General features: G+C 66.7%; 2 protein-coding genes across 2 annotated transcripts; one reads left to right on the top strand and one right to left on the bottom strand.

Moving 5' to 3' along the window:
• Positions 1-1,228: 1,228 nt before the first annotated feature.
• On the top strand, positions 1,229-5,838 carry PNKP (polynucleotide kinase 3'-phosphatase; the record flags this gene model as incomplete). Its single annotated transcript, XM_084257229.1, has 16 exons — positions 1,229-1,379; positions 1,964-2,010; positions 2,309-2,605; positions 3,173-3,252; positions 3,317-3,374; positions 3,445-3,552; positions 3,784-3,855; positions 4,407-4,455; positions 4,550-4,620; positions 4,706-4,798; positions 4,874-4,970; positions 5,056-5,117; positions 5,202-5,311; positions 5,390-5,477; positions 5,567-5,628; positions 5,701-5,838. 16 exons carry the CDS (start codon positions 1,229-1,231, stop codon positions 5,816-5,818), a joined length of 1,563 nt encoding a protein of 520 aa, XP_084113355.1. The 3' UTR covers positions 5,819-5,838.
• Positions 5,839-6,099: 261 nt separating this feature from the next.
• PTOV1 (PTOV1 extended AT-hook containing adaptor protein) lies at positions 6,100-11,920 on the bottom strand. Its single transcript, XM_084257132.1, has 13 exons — positions 11,735-11,920; positions 9,723-9,860; positions 9,518-9,600; positions 9,391-9,448; positions 9,210-9,317; positions 8,076-8,231; positions 7,860-7,949; positions 7,708-7,781; positions 7,579-7,636; positions 7,315-7,419; positions 6,507-6,704; positions 6,323-6,391; positions 6,100-6,219 (listed from the first exon to the last, which is right to left on the bottom strand). The coding sequence occupies exons 1-12, from the start codon at positions 11,903-11,905 to the stop codon at positions 6,380-6,382; spliced, it is 1,251 nt and encodes a 416-aa protein (XP_084113258.1). The 5' UTR covers positions 11,906-11,920; the 3' UTR covers positions 6,100-6,219; positions 6,323-6,379.
• Between the last annotated feature and the right edge of the window lie 6,736 nt (positions 11,921-18,656).

Genomic DNA, 18,656 nt, shown 5'->3' with positions numbered 1-18,656 from the left:
CTCCAGCCTGCCAATCGAAGCCCGTCCTTGCGTCGAGGACGGTACCAGCCCCCGCCCCTCGCCCCCCACTCCCACAGGTGCCTTAAAGGGCTCTCGTCCGCCCACGTGGGGCCCGGGGCCCTCGCTCTCCGGCCCTGGCGGTGGGGACGAGCGCGGGGCGGGGGCCGGGAGTCGGGAGGGGCTCTCCGAGATTAAAGAGTTTTACCTCTGACCTGCGTGTGAGGTGCGTCCTGGGTGTTCATTCAACACCGCTGCAGCCGCGCGAGCAAACCTGCCAGCTGGAGTCCCCCCCATTCTGTCGCTAGGTCGCTAGGTGGGAGGGGGGTTTCTGTCCTGTGCGACCCCGGGGCCCCAGCCGCGGGGGGTGTGGGGATCCCCGACATCTTTGGAGAGTGAGTCTCCGGAGCCCACGGTCGCCGGCGGAGGCTGGTGTCCCGCCGTGAGGGCACCAGCCGCCCCGCCCAGGCCGGGTGAGTCGCGGAAGGCGGCGGCGGCGGGGCCGGCTCACGGGGCGAGTGGCCCACGCGCGCGCTCTCTCCCCGCGACAGGGCACGGCGACCCCCGCCTCACACAGGAGAAAGCCAGGGTTAAGGGTTAGGGGCGCTGTCGGGGGCAGGATGTCTTCAACTGGTAAAGATCACCCAAGGAAAGACGGGGTCCCCCGCTGTAACTCCCGGCCGAGCCAGCGGCAGTTTAAAGCCCCAAGGGGACTCGGCAGGGGCGCCCCTGCTGGCCGGCGCCTCTCACTGCAGCAGGGACCCGACGGCCGCGGTGCCCCGGAGCGCACCTCGGGGGCGGGGCCTCGGCGGGGGCGGGGCGGGACGGGGGCGGGGCCGGCCCAGCTCGCCCCGGGGGAAGTCACTTCCGCCTGCCCCGGAACGGAGGAAGCGGCCGACGGACTGCGAGCCGGACTCCCCCGCCAGCGCCTCCCTGAACGGGAGTTGCGAGTCAGCCCGAGCGGCGGGCAGGGGTGAGCATGGGGCCGAGGCAGGGGCGCGCGAGTTTTCGGCCTTTGCCCTGGAAAGTTGGGGTTCTCGGCGGGAAGGAGCGGGGCACTGTCGCCTGGGAAACGGCGCGGGCCCGAGCGTGGCGAGTGGCGGGGACTTCCGGAGCCCCTAGCGGAAGGAGGGATTCCTGGGCCGGGGCGAGAAGAGGCGGGACTTCCTGGAGCCGCCGGGCAGCGCGCCGCGCCAGCCTGTTACCTGTCTGCCCCCGGCAGGCGCCCAGGATGGCCGAGGCGGGGGCCCAGGGCCGCCTGTGGCTCGAGAGCCCCGAGGGAGGGGCGTCCCCCATCTTCCTGCCGGCGGACGGACGAGCCCTAATTCTGGGCCGGGGGCCGCTGACCCGGGTCACCGACCGGAAGTGCTCCAGGAGCCAAGGTGGGCGCGGCGGGGCTGCCCCTGGGCGCGGCCTCGGTGCAGCGGAGGCCGGTGCGCGCGGCGAGGTCCTCTTTGCTCCCAGGCGAACTGAGTGGCGCGGTCGTGGCGTTGGTCGTGGCCTTCTGGGGAGCGCAGAGCCTGTGTCTGACCTGGAACTTGCTAGATACCCGCCCTTACGGGCAGGAGATGGAGCCAGTCCCGAGACCATCGTCTCGGGGCAGAGGATGCTGCTCACGGGCCGCCGTGCAGGCCGCGGGCAGGCCGGGCCCCTGTCACAGAGGGAGCCGGGCCTCTGGAGAAGGTGCACGTTGCCCGGCGGGCGTGGGCGGGGCGGTCACGCCGAGGGGGCGTGGGCAGCGCCCCTCCTGGAAGCCAGCGCTGTGCAGCGTGGGGCCCGCCCGACGCCCCGCGCCCCCAAGGCTTTGCGCTGGCTCTGGCTTGTCGCGCAGTAGCTAAACCCATTGGGAAATAAACAGCCTCCTCCCAAGTGGACGCTGTGCCCCGTCCCGTGGCCGTGCTCCCCGGTGGTGAGGGCCGCGGCCCCCCAGAGATGCCCATCCTGACTCCCCTCCCTCGGCCCTCAGTGGAGCTGGTCGCAGACCTTGAGACTCGGACCGTGACGGTGAAACAGGTACCAGATTCCGAGTCGGCGGCAACGCCTAGGGGTGGGGCCCGGCAGCACCCCAACCCGGCTCCTGGGGACGCTGGTCGGGAAGGAAAGGGGGCGCGGCTAGTAAAGTGAGGGTTCCGGGGTCCACCGGCCCCATCCTCGTTTGAACGGGTAGGACTGCGCGCCCGTGTCGTTTCCAGAGTCCCGATTGGTGGGTCTCTGATTGGCAGGTGGGGAAAGGCACGCTCCCTGGGCTGATTGGAGGAGGTTGCCGGTGGGGCGGAGCCAGCCCCAGCCCCGCCTTCTCTCCCCTCTGCAGCTGGGCGTTAACCCTTCCACTGCCGGGACCCGGGAACTGCACCCCGGGCTGGAAGGCCCTCTGGGGGTGGGAGACACGCTGTATTTGGTCAACGGCCTCCACCCCCTGACTCTGCGCTGGGAAGAGTTGCGCGCCCCAGAATCCCAGCCAGACACTCCACCGGGCACCCCTCCCCTGGCCCCTGATGAGGAGCAGGTTGAGCCCCCGAGCAAGCGCGCGCGGACGCCCTCCCCGGGCTGGGAGCGCCTGGAGAAGCTGCTGGTGTTCACGGCGCCCGGCGTGAGGCCCCGGGCCAAGGTGAGGGCCGCGCCCGCTGCGGTCGGGGACTCGGCCCCGAGCTTGTTGTGCGCCGCGGGCAGGGCACGCCACCTCTTAGCCGTCGCGGCCCGGTGACCCGGTCCCGGTGACCCAGTCGGGTGGGCAGCGGCGGCGGCGGCCGCCCCGAGCCTGCAGCAGCGGCCGGCGCTGGGCGCGGGCGCGGGCGTGAGGGTTGCTGAGGCCCAGAGGGCCGCAGGGCATCGCTGTCACCAGCGCTCCCTGAGCCGGTGAGCCCGGGAACCTCTGCCTCGCGCTTGCCACCCAAGGAAACCTTCGTTCCTCTTTCATTTTTCGGGCTAGCAGCCCTTTGGGGCGGAGCAGGGTGGACAAGATTCACTCCCCGTTCTCGCGACTGGAGCGAGGGTCCTGGGGAGGAGCAGGAGCCGGGAGCGCTCCGGCTGGCCGAGTCCTGGGGGATGTGTGTCTGGGCGGGCTCCGCGGAAAGGGCAGGTGGAGCCGCCCCTGCCCCGGGGACCTTGGCGTCCAGCCTGCGCGTGAGCGAGGTTGAGGGGTGACAGCGCGGTCCTCTTTTCTGGGCAACACCAGGTGGCTGGCTTTGATCTGGATGGGACCCTCATCACCACGCGCAGCGGGAAGGTCTTTCCCACTGGCCCCACTGACTGGAGGTGAGAGGCGAGAGGTGGGAGGGAGCCGAGCCGGGCCCTGCGGGCTCACCTGCCGCCTCCCCAGGATCCTGTACCTGGAGATTCCGCGGAAGCTCCGGGAGCTGCACGCGCAGGGCTACAAGGTGTGTGTGCGCCCTGGCCGGGCAGGGCTGGCGGTGACCAGGCGGCGTGTGACCCGCGTCTGCTCCGCAGCTGGTGATCTTCACCAACCAGATGGGCATCGGGCGTGGGAAGCTGCCCGCAGAGGAGTTCAAGGCCAAGGTGGAGGCTGTGGTGGAGAAGCTAGGGGTGCCCTTCCAGGTATGGGTGCACGGCAGGCTGAAGGGCTCGCGGGGGTAACAGACCTGCAAGGGCCGTCGGGCTCAGGGAGAAGGCGTAAGAGCGAGCTGGTGAGGGAGCGACAGGGGCCCTGGGGGCCGGGATGGGGCGATGCTGGCAGAAACCCGGCACAAGCCGCCTATCTGGGGAGCTGGGAGCTCTCCTTGGGCGCCAGGGGAGAGCCGGGGTGGCGTCTGACCGCCCTGTGCACAGGTGCTGGTGGCCACGCACGCGGGCCTGTACCGGAAGCCGGTGATCGGCATGTGGGACCATCTGCGGGAGCAGGTGAGCTGTGGCTTCCCTGCCCGGCCTGGTGCAGCCGGTGAGCCCTTAAGCACAGCCCCAGAACCCGGAGACGGAGGTGTCTGGGGAAGGAGTGGAGGACGACCTGAAGGTGGGGTCTGTTTAGGGTGGTCAGGGAGGCCGCTCCGAGGTCGAGTTGGAGGGGAGATCTAGAGGGCAGGAGGGCCCATGTGGGTAGCCAGGGGGGAGCCGGCCAGGCCTGGCGAGAGAAGAACCCCCCAGGGTAGGCCTGGCGGAGGAGGCGCCATCTGGGTGAGGTGTGTGGCCCCGTCGTGACTTGCCTTTCGCCCTGGGGTGGCGCCCCCTGGCGGCCCTGTAGGCATAGGCGCCGGCGGGGCCTGACCCTGGGTACCAGCCTGGAAGCGCCCGACCCATCGTCCGGCACCGAGCCCGGCGGCCAGGGTGGGGGCGGCGGCGTTGCGGGGAGTGGAGCGGGATGTGGAGCGGCCCACGGGGCTTGCCGAGGGCCGGGTGTGGGACACGAGGGGTGGGCGATGGGGCAGGCCCCTCACGCTGTCGCTCGCTGCCCCCAGGCCAACGCGGGCGTGCCCATCTCCATCGGGGACAGCGTCTTTGTGGGAGGTAAGGGCCGTGGTGGGGGCCGGGAGGGCCCCCGGGGCTGTCTCCAGAGTCTCCGGTGGAGACGGGGTGGAGACGGGGTGTCCGTGTGTTCCAGATGCGGCTGGGCGCCCCGCCAACTGGGCCCCGGGGCGCAAGAAAAAGGACTTCTCTTGTGCCGACCGCCTGGTGAGGGCCCGCCCCTGTCCCTGGGCAGCCCCCCGCCCCCCTCCCCACCCCCCTCCGCGCCCCAGCTGACCCTCCCCGTCCGCAGTTCGCCCTCAACCTCGGCCTGCCCTTCGCCACTCCCGAGGAGTACTTTCTCCAGTGGCCCGCGGCCGCCTTCGAGCTCCCGGCCTTTGACCCGGTGAGCCCGCGGGGCGCTGGGGGGGGGGCCGCAGGGGTAGGGTGAGGGTCTCACTCAGACCAACCCCCCCCCCAGAGGACCGTCTCCCCCTCGGGGCCGCTCTTCCTCCCCGAGTCCAGCTCCCTCTTGAGCTCCAGCCCCGAGGTGGTCGTCGCAGTGGGATTTCCGGGGGGTGAGTCGCCCCGACCCCGCCGTCCGGAAGCCCCCATTCCGCTCTGGGCCCGGGGCGGCTACTGACCCTGCGCCCCGCTTCCTAGCTGGGAAGTCCACCTTCCTGCAGGAGCACCTGGTGTCCGCGGGCTACGTCCATGTCAGCCGGGTAGGCCCCGCCCCGACCCCCGCCCGCCCCGCCCCGCCCCGCCCCGCCGTCCCGCCCTGAGCGCCGCCCGCCCGCCCCCCGCAGGACACGCTGGGCTCGTGGCAGCGCTGCGTGGGCGCCTGCGAGGCGGCGCTGAAGCAGAGGCAGCGCGTGGTGATCGACAACACCAACGCCGACCCCCCGAGCCGGGCCAGGTAGCAGGGCGGGGCCTGGGGGGCCCCCCGCGGGCCAGGACGGCCCCCTCAGCGCCTGGCACCTTCCCGCCCGCGCAGGTACATCCAGTGCGCCCGAGACGCGGGCGTGCCCTGCCGCTGCTTCCTCTTCGGCGCCGGCCTGGAGCAGGCGCGCCACAACAACCGGGTGAGCCCCGCCGCCGCCTCCCCCCGCGCCCCGCCCCTTGCCGGCGCCCCCAGCCGGCGCCCGGCCTGACCCGCCGCCCCCGCCCGCAGTTCCGGGAGCTGGCCGGCCTGCCGCACGCGCCCGTGTCCGACGTGGTGCTGTTCAGCTACAGGTAGGTCGGAGGGGGGGGGCCGCCGGGGTGTCCTCGGGGCCTCAGCACCCCTCACCGCGCTCTGCCTGCCAGGAAGCAGTTCGAGGCCCCCACCCTCGCGGAAGGCTTCTCGGAGATCCTGGAGATCCCCTTCCGCCTGCGCCTGGAGCCGCGGCTCGAGCGGCTGTACCGCCAGTTCTCCGAGGGCTGACAGCCCCAATAAACGCTGCTTTTCCTCAAGCGCCCGCGGCATCTTGCTGGGAATTGGGGCGGTCGGGTCGAGGGCCCCCAGGTCGAACAGGCCTGCCACGTTGGGGCGCCCACTGCCCGCTGGAGGCCCGGGACTCCCCGGGGGAGCAGGTGGGGCCGCCGCGGAGGCCTCAGGGTGGAAGCCCCTGTGGCCTGGGCTTCTGCCCTCCAGGAGGGCCCCCCTTGGGGCTGCCTCCCCCCCTCCCGCCCAGTCGGGCCTCTGGACAAGGACGACTCCAAGGAGAGCTTTTAAAAGTCTTTATTGGGGAATCATACAGGGGCGGGGTCGTTCTCGGGGCGTGCCGGGGCGCGCCTCTGGCTCGCTGGCAGCCGCCGTCTCCAGGGCCCGCGCAGAGCATCGACCTGTGGGCACAAGTGGGGGGCGGGTGGGACTCCTGGCAGGTGCTGGGCCCTGGGACGGCGGCGACCCCCCGCCCCCCTCCCCCGTGTCCCCGGGGCTACTTACCAGTCTGGGCGGGGGCCTCGTCTGCAACTCCTGGAGGGGCCCGGTCCTTGGGGTTCACTACCCCCCCATCTACAGGGAGAAAGAGACAGGAGAGGTCAGCGGTAGGGTGGGGGAAAGCCGCCTCCCCCCTCCCCCCAATCCCCCCGCCCCCCCCACTTCCACCACCCCCACGCTGCCCCCTCACCCCCCGCTGCTGCTGCTCCTGCTCCAGGCTCCGCTGCAGAGCCTGCTGCTGGGTGGCGAGCACGCGGCGGATGCCGCTGACGAAGCCGCCCTGGTCGTGGGGGATGAGCCCGATGAAGATCTTCTTCTCCGAGGAGTAGAGCAGCATGAGCACGCGCACCTCGCACGCCGCCTTGTAGGAGAAGTGCACGCAGCCGGCCTGCGCGCCCGCCCGTCACCGCCGTGGCCGCGCCCCCTGGCGGCCCGGCCGGGCGCTTGCGCGGGGACGGAGGCGGCGGCCTGTGGCGGCTCGGAGCTGCCGCCGGGGCCCCCCCCACCCGTGCCACCCTCAGGGCGGGCGGGATGTGCAGCCTCGGCTAACGGGGCTCCGAGGGCCAGCTGTCCCAGGGACCCCATGCTGCCCCTCACCTGGGGGCCGTGAAGACTCCGGCGAGACACTGGGCCGCCAGCGCCCCGCCCACCTGCACCCCGAGGCGCTTGGAGCCCTCGCTGGCACAGATGGAGAAACTGAGGCCAGGCCCCAGCCCAGACCCCAGGGATGACCACACACCCCAGGGTGTGTAAGGGGCGGGCTGGAAGCAGGCAGAGCCCACTGCCTGGCAGGGACTCTGGGGGGAGGGACCCAGCCCTGAGCCTGGGCACCAAACTATGGTCAGGTCCAGGCCTGGCACTGGCTGGCACTCCTGAGCCTCAGTTTCCCCATCTGTCATGGGGCGGGGTAGCCCAGAGCTCCTGGAGTCTCAGGGGCCAGGACGTCTGGGCCGGACAGGGTCACCCAAGGCGCCCCCCGCGGCCTCCGCCCCACTCACAAAGCCGTTGTCCATGATCCGGCACAAGCTCTTGAGCGTCTCCAGGTCCTTGGTGAAGTGGAACTGCACCAGGCGGGAGTTCCGGAACAGCGGCACCAGCGTGGTCTGCGGGGAGGGGGCCGCTGTGGGCACAGCTCCGGCCACCCCCCTCCACCTGCCGCCCGCCCCCGTCCTGCTCCTGGCCCCACCCACCCCCGCCCAGGCCTGCCCGCGGCCCGGGGCCCCAGCGCCCGCCAGGTCCCCCGCGCGCCCGCCCCCTCTCACCAGCAGCTGCTGCGGGATGAGCTGCATGTACAGCTTCCGCGGCCACTGCTCGGTCCGCCTGCGGGCAGGAGGGGCGGGGTCAGGAGCCCGGTCTCGGGGAGACGCCCCGCCGCCCCGCCCCACACTCACAGGATCTCCCCTTGGTTCACGTAGACGTGGGACGGCAGCCACCGCTTGGACCGGCTGTTGGGCTCAGGCCTGGGCTTTGGGGGGAGAGGGAGCCGTCAGGGGCGCCCGAGCCGGGGCGGGAAAGCTGGTCCCGCAGCCCGCCCGGGGCTCACCTCCTGCCACTCCATGACCCCGCTCCACGCCAGGAACTTGTTGTTGACGATCTGCACGGGGCCGGCGTGGACGCCACCGGGGCCCACTGCCTGCGGGGCAGCAGCGGCAGGTGTCGGGGGGGCTGCCGCAGGCCCGGCCCCGTCCCCGCCGCTCCCCAGCGAGCCGCAGCCCCCCGGGGCCTGCCCCCGCCCCCGGCCCGGCACGCGCAGGCGCACCTGCTTGCGGGTGGTGATGACCTGCCGGATGGCGTTGACGAAGCCGCTCTGGTCGTAGGGGATGAGGCCCATGAAGATCTTCTTCTTGGACGAGTACAGCAGCATGAGCACTCGCACCTCGCACGGGGAGATGTGGGGGAAGAGCATGCAGCCCGCCTAGGGGGGAAGAAGGGTTCAATGACCCCGGGCACAACGCAGGGAGCCGGACACCCCTCCACGGCCCCCTGCAGACCGGCCGAACCCCCAGAAACAACACTGAGTCCCCAGGAACCCGCACTCCATGTCCCCTCACCCAGGAATCCCAGTCAGAACAAATGAGCCTGGGACCTCAGTTCGGGGGGTGTGGGGTGTGGGTTCTAGACAGCACAGCCCCTTCACCCCCCTCCTGATGCCAGCCCTGCCCGAGGAGCTGGCCCTTGTGGCTCGGCCCGAGCAGCCATCAGGCCCGGCTTGGGGGCGCAGCCGGGGGCCAGCCCAGCTCTGAAACCTGAAAGGCCCCCTGTTCCTGGCCTGCGTCTCCCGGCCTAGGCCAGCCTACCAGCGGCGCGCGTGTTAAACACCCTGAAACGTCACCCACACCAGATGCCAGTGTCTCCTTGTGGGACCAGGAACCAAGGGCCCCTTCACGCCCCAGGAAAACAGCCCCGTCCCCAACTGGCACCTCTGGCCTGAGGAGCCCCAAGTGGACTAGCTCAGGGGCCCTGTTCCCAGTCTCCTGGGAGCCACTGCGGGAGCAGCGGGGGGTCTGACGCAAAGGCCGGGTGCCACCAGGGGGTGCCCGCAGGAGGGGCAGGCCCCCACCCCAGTCACCAGCCTCAGGGGAAAGGGGACCCACCTGGACCTCACGCACCCACAGCGCCCCCTGGAGGTGGGCAAGGGCTGTCCCAAAGGGTAGCAGGGACTAGGGGCACCCCAGACCCGCCCTCTGGCACCTGAGGCCAGCAGCACCTGCCAACCACCCCCCCCATCCCGCTGCCCCTCTGGGCCCAGCCTCGGCTGCAGGCGCCACATCAGTGCTGCTGCTGCTCTCGGACCCCAGCACCGGCTCGCAGCCCTGGGTCACCGGCCCCCCAGTCCCAGCAGGCGCCACCCTCACCCCCGCCCCGGCCCGCCCCCAGCCCGGCCGCCACTCACGAAGCCGTTGCCCATGATGCGGCAGAGCCCCTTGAGCGAGTCGCAGTCCCTGTCCGAGAAGTGGAACTGCGCCAGCTGCGAGTTGCGGAACAGCGGGCCCAGGGTGGTCTGCGGGCACAAGAGCGGCCGGTCACGGCTGGGGGCGCCCGCTCGGAGCGGGCGGGGCGGGGGCGGGGCTCACCAGCAGCTGCTGCGGGATGAGCTGCATGATCAACTTCTGGGGCCACTGGTCCGTCTCCCTGCGGGGAGGAGAGTGTCAGGGGGCCCAGCAACCCCCCCCCCGCCGCCGCCCGCTGTCCGCCACTCACAGGTTCTCGCCCTGGTTCACGTAGGCCTGGCAGGGGAGCGCCCGCTTCAGCTTGGCCGCGGAGTCCGAGTAGGGCCTGCGCTTCTGGGGCGGGAAGGCAAGGTCACCGGACGGGACAGGGACACTCCCCGACGCTGCGCCCCTGGGCCAGCCCCAGACCCCCCCCCCCCCCGCCCGTCCCCCGGGGCCCCCAGGGCCTGGCTCACCTCCTGCCACTCGAGGACTCCGCTCCAGGCCAGCAGCTTGTTGCTGAGGCGATGCTCGCCCACAGCCAGGCCCCCGAGGGCGAGCACAGGGGAAGAGGGCCCGATGGGACCCAGCGCCCCGAAGACGCGAGCACCTGGCTGTGGCAAAGAAGGGTGGGAAATTGAGGCGAGGGGACCCACGAGGTGGGCTGTCCCCCACCTTCCCCACAGGGGCAAACCTGAGGCCCAGATCCATGTGTCCCCCCAGCCACCTCCAAGGCCCTCATCCCAGGGGTCAAGCAAGACCCCACATCCATTTTGTGCTGCTTCCCCAGGACCCAACCCCCTGTCACCCCGACACCGGCCCACGCAAGGTCTCAAGAAGCCACCAGCTCACTTCCTGTCCCAGTTGCACCCGAGTCTGGTCCCGACCTCTCTGGGCCCTTTGAGGATCCTCCCTGGCCGGGGCCTCCTCAAAACCCCCCAAAGTTCCTCTGGCCCCCAATCTTTCCAAGTGGTCTAACCATCCTGCCCTCCTCCTCACACCCCAGGTCGCCGCCACAGGCAGAGGTGGCAGAGGAAGCGCCCAGACGGGTGGGGGGCACCTGGAGGGTGGCACACGGGGGCAGGCGCGGGTCTGCAGAGCACCAGAACATTCCAGCAGTAAAGCCAAGGCAGCCGCACCCCCCCCCCCACTTTCTTAAACCCAAAAAAATGCTCAGAGCCAACAGGGGAAGCCGGAGCCCTCGCAGGCCGGAGGCGCTGGGCAGGAGCCCAACTACCTGCACTCGGGGTCACGGCGGGGGAGGCGGACACAGCGGCGGGGGAGGGGCTGTCACCGGGAAGAGGCAACGAAGCAGCTGGAGGAGCCTCTGGCCAGAGGCGGAACGTGCAGGAGGTGGGGCCGCCTGCGCTGGCCAGACGGTCCGCCCCAGCGGGGAGGGGGCGGCCACACAGGGGCGCTCGGTGCACGGGCAGTTAAAAAGCGGGGCGGACCCCCTGGAGGGCCGGTCGGCCCAGCTCTGGGACCGCGTCCTGCGGGCGGACACCAGGGCTTCGGGCCCAGCGTCCAGACCAGGCCCGGCCTCCGCGAAGCCCCAGGGCGCGGACTCCTTGGCAAGCGCCACTCCCGGCGCCCCAGAGACTTAGGACCCCAAAGGGGCACAAGGTGGCACCGTGACCGTTCAACACGAACTTATGGGGGGGGGGGGGCTCAGAACCACGTGTGACCCTGAAGAAGGGGGGAAGGCAGCGGAGCCGGGAAGGTGCTCAGGGCCCGGGACCCCCGTGCAGGAGCGCGGAGGGCGCGCGTGGGGCTCCGTCCTCCCGCCCCGGCGGCCTGTCCGCTGGACGCGGGCAGCGCGGGGCACGGGGGCACCCGCCGGCCAGGCACGGCCGGGCTGCGCGCGAGCGGCGGGGTGCGCGGCGCTCCCGCTCCGCACACGCCTTATTTAGACGTCTGTGTTACGGGAGGTGGAGACTTCGGCGGGGAAGCGCGAGCAGCTCAGCGTCCCCGCGGCGCCGGGCGATGGTGTCCAGGGCCGGGGTGGCCATCACCGCCCCCCACGGCGGGGCGGGCGCGCCAACGCGGGGCCCCACGCCGCGGGCCTGCGCGGGAGGACGCCCCCGGGGCGCGAGCGCTCGACGCGGCCCCCCCCCCCCCAGCCCCAGGCTTCTCGCCTGGGGGGACCAACTTTGCAATCGGAGAAACTAGAGCGCGCGCCGGCCCCGGACCGCCGCCCCCCACCCACCCCCCACCCCGCGCGGCCCTGGGGCCGCGGAGTCAGCAGTAATTTGAGCCCTCGGCGCCCCCATACCCCACCCCCGCCGCCCCGGCCCGAGCGCGCAACAAAGGGGCGAGCCCGGCGCGAGGCGGCCCGGGATCCACCGGGGCCCCGGCCCCGGCCGCGACCCCTCCCCGCCGCAGGGGCCCCGGGAGGGCGGGGGCGCGGACAAAGACGCGACTCGGGGGCGGGGCGGGGCCGGCGGGGGCGGGGCCGTGGAAGGCTCTGGAAGCAGGGCGGGGGGCTCACCATGGGCGGGGCCGAGCGGGCCCGGATCCGCGGCGGCTGCGGGCCCCGGGGGCTGGCGGGCCAGGAGCGCGAGCGGGCGGCGCGCGGCAGCAGGGGCCGCGGGGGGCGGCCGCGACCCCCGAGGGGCCCCCCGGCGCCGGAGCGGTGCGGGGCGCGGCGCGGGCGGACCATGGCGGGCGCGGGTCGAGCGGGCGGGGGCTGCCGCGGGCCGCACGGGGGGCTGCGGGCTCCACCGACTGAGGGGCGCGGGCGCGCGGCTCGGGGGAGTCGGGCCGGGCTGTACCAAGCGCGGGGGACGCGCCGCCGAGGGGTCGCCGCGGCCGAACCACTGCGACGGGCGGGGGAGCGCGGCGCGTCGCAGCTGCGTGCGCGGGGGGGCGTGTCCGGAGCGAACCACGGCGGGCGGGGGGCGGCCACGGGACGGCGCCGGGGCCGCTGGGGGCGGCGAGGACCCGCCCCGGGGGGCGGGGCGAGGCGGGAGGGAGGGGGACGCCGAGGACGACGACGCCGGGCGGGCGGGGGGCCTCACCGCGACGCTCGGGCCCGCGGAGCCGGGAAACTACACCCCAAAAGGGGGAGCAAGGAATCGTGGGCCAGGAACGAGGGCACCGACTTAGGGGTTCGGGCGGCGGGCTGTACCATGCTCTAGGGAGGCCTTGAGGCTTGTGGGTAGTGACGTGGCCAGGCGACCTGGGAACCACAACTCCCAGCGGCCCTCGCGCGCTCTGGGCGGGGCCGGAGCCCCTGCCAATCACAGCTGCGCGCCTGCTGGCCACGCCCACGCCTCTTTCTGCGGGAGTCCCGGGGCCGTTCATTGATTCCCCGATTCACGCCGCTCTTCGGTGGCCGCGCGGGCGCTCCCCAGGGGCCGTGTCGGTTGTCTGGACGTGAGTTTCTCTGTTTTTCAGCTGTGGGTTATGACTAACCCTACGGGGGTTATGAGGATCAAATGACTTCAAGTGTCGGATAGGGACTTGGACTGTGACTACTTAAATATTAGCTCTTGTTTTGAAGGTTTGGTTTCTTTTAAATCCTCATCACCGGCCCCTTCCCTTCCAATGAGCCTACTGTGGTGACCAAAACACACGCGTCTCAGTGCGCCCGCCGTCCACGGAGGAACACAGACCGGCAGCCTGCGATGGCGTCCATCAGAGCACACGCCCCCGCCCCTGCGACCCTGAGAAGTCAGGGGTGGGGGTCCGAGCGCGGGAGGAGGGAGTTGAAGTGAGGCAGGGGCGGCACAGGGCTGGGGGGCGAGGCTGGGGCGGCTGGAGCGGCGGGAGCCCAGCGAGTGGGGAGGGGCAAGCGTTGCCAGCACGCACCTGCTCCTACCGGGCCTTGGGATGGAATTTGGGCTTCGGCCCCATTTTGCTGGGGAACCACTTGCATGGTTTTAGCCAGGGACTGGCATCGTCTCGTTTACATTTTAACACGCCGTTTTGCAAAAGGGAGCCTGCTATTCAGAGAGCAGGGGGGCGGGGCATGGGGTGGGAACCCCCAGTTCGTCCAGTTATGCATGAAGTTGGAGACGCTGACTCAGCAGTGCAGATGATGGAGTCTGAAACTGTGACTTCAGGAGGCCTCGGCATTTGAGTGGGGTGACTGTACAGTGGTCAGAGGCTGGGTCACTCCATTCCTCTGAAAATCAGGGCCATGAGGGGCACGCAGCTAGAGATGGAGTAAGTAGGGAAAGCTCAGGGTGGGCATATTTCCTGTCTTTGCATGTCCCACCCACTAAGCCTGCCCAAAGGCTTCCCAGGGCTGAAGGGACCCTCGCCCTGAGCCCCAATTCTGATTTAGGTTGTGGTGAAATAGACATTCCATGCTCTCTTGACCCAGCCTGCAAGTTAGGTATCAACAGGTACCTGACAATCACCCACACAGGGACACCCACTGCTGGCAGCAGGAGGGAGTCAGCACAGGGACAGAAGCCTCCTTAACCTCCCGAAATCCTCATTGCCCAACACTCTCATTGGTCCAAGCCATCACCTCTTCCTTGGATGACAGCCTCCCAATTCTTGTTGCTTGCTTGCTTGCTCTCTCTCTCTCTCTCTCTCTCTCTCTCTCTCTCTCTCTCCCCACTAATCTAAACATCCAAATGGCTTCCCAATGCCCTTGGAATGAAATACAAATTCTTCCTCTAATATCCTGCCTCATGCAACCCCTGCTGTTGTCTCCAAGACTGACCTCTTCTGCGTACTTCCTGCTCTTGACCTAATTGATGCGTTCCTGTCCTTCAACTCCCTTCGGGACACAAAGTGTGGATACGAGCATATGGGATTGTATAATCAAGGAGAAACCTGTGCCAGGATACACTCCAGCATGTGCAAAATGAAAGGCATATGAGAATGTGAGATGAAAAAATAGGCTGAAATTTGACTAGTGATAGTCCAGTAAAGCTCTCTGCAACCATCTGGCTTCACCAGGGTGCCAGTTTGAAAGACACTGTCCATTTCACCTGCTAGCAGGTTATTATGACTAAACAATCCTATTCCCGTCTATAAAACTGCACACTTCCTGAGCAGTAGCGTGTATTACCAGACCTGTTTGTGCCACTTGTACTTAATAACTTAATCCTATCAAACTAATGAAAGACTGATCCATGAGTTATTTATTTGCAAACCAGGCTGCCTACATTGGAAAGAATAAAAATGAGGTGTTTAAAAGTTTGGCAGCTTAAATAGGCTGCTGAATCAGTTGCAAGAAAAGCAACTTTAGTAAATGACTGAAAACTCCAGAAAAACCTAAGAAGAGTCAACCTTCCCTTTGCTCAGTATATGCCTTTGTGTTCTCAAGTCACTTAAAACAACAATCACTAGGAAGCATGGATGACTCATGGCGTATGGGTATAGTTTATGCAGGAATGTTCAGTTACATACCTGGGGACAAATACTTACAGGAAGGGCTTGGTCCTACTTACAAGAGGTGGATGGCTGTGCACATGTTCTTGGTTAAGAGAAAACAGTTACCGTGTTTAGATTCACCAGTGTGATCTGCTGTACACCCTAACTCCGTCTGCCCAGCATTTCACAAGATCGCACACCTAACCCATCAGGGTCTAGTAGGATCAAGTGATTCATTCTACTGAATGAGACAGAAGCAAAAATGATGGGTGGGGGGCCTCCCTGGTGGCGCAGGGGTTAAGTCTCAGCACTATCAAGCTGTCTGCAGCCACTGCAGCTTGGGTTCGATCCCCGGCCAGGGAGTTGACCCACATGGCACAGGAGACCTCTCCTGTCTCCCCGCTGCTCCCCTCAGCAGTGAATTTCACTCGATCTGCCTGTTCTATTCCCTACTCTGTCTCTGGTGAATCCTCTCACCCCCTGCACCTCAGTTCTACACAAAAATAAATATTTAAAAACAAACAAACAAAACATCAGAGGCAGGAGGAGTGAACAACTCGCCTTTCTGTCCCTTCTGCCCAAGGCCTGCCCCAGTCATTAACAGGGGAGCAGGACCCCCCACATACTCATCACCAAAGCGCCACCCATCTGCCTCTTGGCCACTTCCTGCACTCCAGTGCACACTGCTCCAAAAGTTCCCAGACTATAAAAACACAGACCTCCCTGACCCCAGGCCCAGGGGCAAGATGCACAGGGATGGCCATGTTCTGCTAGCCTCTGGCCATACAGTGTGATCCCCCACCCCCCACCTCAGTGAATTGGTGAGAAACCAGTCAATACCATTGTTGGCTTGCCAGATGCTTTTTTGGAGGGGTCAACTCGACAGTTCTGCAGTAGTTTAAAATGGGCACCACAAAAGGTCAGAAACATCCTACCTGGCATCCCTAACCAGGACGAGGATTGAGTAAGAAAATGGCATTCACATGTGAGAATACTACGCAGCCACAAAAAAGAACCTGGAGCAGAGCGCAAGGTAAGTGGTCAGATGGAAAAAGTCATGTACAGAATAAAGAAGGCTGAGAAAGTTGTAGTGATCTGCTGTACAACATGGTGCTTATAATTAGAAATACTCTATGGTACACTTCAATAGAAGACGGAAGAGCTCACGAAATGTTCCCACCATACACGCGCACACTCACGCATACGTGCACACGCGTGGGACCTCAGGGAACTCTAGGGGGTGATGTCTGCTACCTACCTTGTTTGCAGTGATGCTCTTAGGGGTGCATGTCTGTGTCCAGACTCATCCCCTTGTATACGTGAAGAAACATGCAGCTTTTTGTGTGTCTATGATACCTCAACAAAGCTGCTTCAAAAAACACTTCCACTGGGTAGAAGAGGCAGAAAATGCAGGCCTTTCTGTCAGCTTCTCTGCTTCAGAGGGGGTAGGACAGCCTCTGCCCTGGCTTGACCTGGGAACCTCTGGAGTGTGAAGGTTTCCTGTCTGCAACAAAATGCTTCAGAAAAGTCAGGTGAATGAAAATGAAATGGGCATGCTCGGTTTTGAAAATTTAATGGTAGGGATGCACGCACAAGTCAGGGGAAGATCTGTCTGTCCGTCTGTCCATCCACATGCACACACACAAGCACACACACACACACACACCCTCTGCAATGTCTTCGGTGCCGGTGACCAGCCCCCCAGGCAGTGCCAAGCAGCCCCGTGCCCCCCTCCTGCTCTTGATCTCTCTGCTTCACAGCTGTGGGGACCAGTGACCCAACAAGCAGAACGTGGCAAAAGCGACAGTCTGGGCTGCCTCTGCCACGACGGGGCCACAAGGGGGCATCTTTGGGCTCCATCTCGGGGTCCCGCTCTCCTGTCTGGGGAAGCTGGCCCATGGGGAGCTGCCCAGCAGAGCAACCTCCCCGGGAGGAACTGAGGCATCAGGGAGGGAGCGGCACAGCCAGCCCAGGCCGACGGCTGCCCAGGACTGTGAGGCAGGAGGCCCTGGGTGTGCTGAGCCCCTGCCTGGTGGGCCTCGTGTGGGCCAGGGAGCTTCTGTAGCCTGAGCTTCGTGGAAACCTGACAGAACCTCTTTAGTGGACAGCCCCGGGGGATGAGGGCCATGCCAGCCACCGTGGGCAGGTGGCCATACTCAACTGACACACAGACTGACCTCACTGTGAAGCAAAAACACGCCCAGATGCCTGCCCAAGCCAACGCCAGCAGCCGTCTTGGGGCGCGTGGGGGTGCTTCCCCCTCCTTCCACACGCTTCGGCCACCTGCCTCGCCTCTAGCGACCGTAATGGGCGCGAACCCAGTAAGTCATGATTAATCTTCCAAGAGCCCAAGATGGAAACAGGGAGCAGCGAGTCTTGCTCGCCCGGAGACGAGCACCCACTTGAGGGCTTTCCTCAGACTTTTCTTTAGAGGTGGCGGGCGAGTGTTGGCCTCCACCCCACACAGCTCTCAACTATGCACGTGTGGGTGCTGCGGGATTTCTGCCTTCGCCTCCCCACACACCCTGTTGTTTTGGGAGAATTCTCCTGCCATCTTCCCGCCTTTGCTTCTAGCGGGCCGGTCAGAAATGCAGGCTCCGCACCGGCCACAGCCCAAGACCCGCCAGGCGGTGTTTGCCGGCTGGCTATGTTGTTAGAGGCAGTTTTGTCCCGAGTGGCAGCAGCGGCCGAGGGCGGCTGCCGAGCGAGCCTGCCAGTGCGGCCCTATGGGCTCCTGCCTCTCCCTACCCCGCACCCCGGCCCTCCCTCCCTGACCGGACTGGGGGAGATGCAGCTTGCAGGGCGCGGGACCTGCCCAAGGCCAGGAGCTCGGGATGCGGGAGCAGGGGTGAGGACTGTGCTGGGAGGGGGTGGCTCTCAGGCACGGACGCCTACTGTCTTGGCTGCACCCCGGGGAGGCCCATGTCCAGAGCTTTCTTAACCTCACCTGCAGGCTTCCTCCGGCCCCCGCCTGTGCGCCTCTAACCCGCCACCGGCCCTGCGCTTCATCTAACGGGGTGTTAAGGTCAAGAGGGCAGCACCGGCCCGCCCCAGCCAGGCCAGCAGCTAGCACCGGCACGTGTCCCCGGCCCAAACCTGTTTCCCGCAGGGAGCTGTCTGCCCGACGCCAACAGTACTGGCTGGCTCTGCTCATCTTCCGCCCCCTTCAGCAGCTTCCGACAGGCGATCACTCTCTCGACAACTCTCAGCTTCCAGAACACCACACGGGGCCTCCTGGCCTCTGGCTCCCTGCCCCACCCTTCCACGTGGGTCTTTCTCAGGGCTGTCCTTGTCCTCGTGTCTTCTCCTTCTTCCAGAGGTCGCAAGATGGCGGCCCGGGGGCCTCATGAGACCCACAAGCAGATTTTGTTTGGTCCTCACAGTGTGTTTTGGTGGTAATTTGAATGCCATTGCGCGGGGCAAGCGCTCTCCAAGTTCGCCACAGTCCCCATCATGCCTGACGTCTTACACCCGTCCGTGTCACGCATTTCCATCACCTGCCTGGTCCCTGAAGTCATCTGAGTTTTGAAAAACTCCTGCTAAACGCCTGCCTGGGACACCTCACCCATTTGCTCTCACTTCCTCCACCGCCACCAGCTCCGTTTTTCATCATTTTCGGGACAATCACCTCCGGGGCGTGTAGAAAACGCCCATCCCCAGCCACCCTCCTTTTCCTGCGGGTTCCACTCGACAGCTGGAGGGCAGGGCCGGCAAACTCAAATGCCTACAGGAGCCAGGCGGGTCACACAAATGGGTGAAGGAGCCAGGTATAAGAAAAGTCGACGGCCAGAGATATCATCAAATTGCATCTTTACTGAACTACAGTGAATGCACGGAACAGAATACAAACAGGTAGGGTACTGGCGTTTATATTTCAAAGTCAAAATTGAAAAAATACAAATTGAAAAATAGAAATATTTAATTATTAAAATTTTTCTCTTTTGGAATTCTTTCCGCTCCTCTGCCTTCAGGCCGGAAGGCTGACGCCCACCCTTCTGGTGCGGAGATGCCGACGTCACCCCCGTCCTGGCGGGGCACGGTGGGATGTGCCCTTAGAATCTGACCTCGCCTCCGGCACC

The sequence above is a fragment of the Talpa europaea genome, assembly GCF_964194135.1.
Source record: "Talpa europaea genome assembly, chromosome: 16".
Classification (NCBI taxonomy): Eukaryota; Metazoa; Chordata; class Mammalia; order Eulipotyphla; family Talpidae; genus Talpa; species Talpa europaea.
This window is presented reverse-complemented; position numbering and strand designations above follow the sequence as displayed.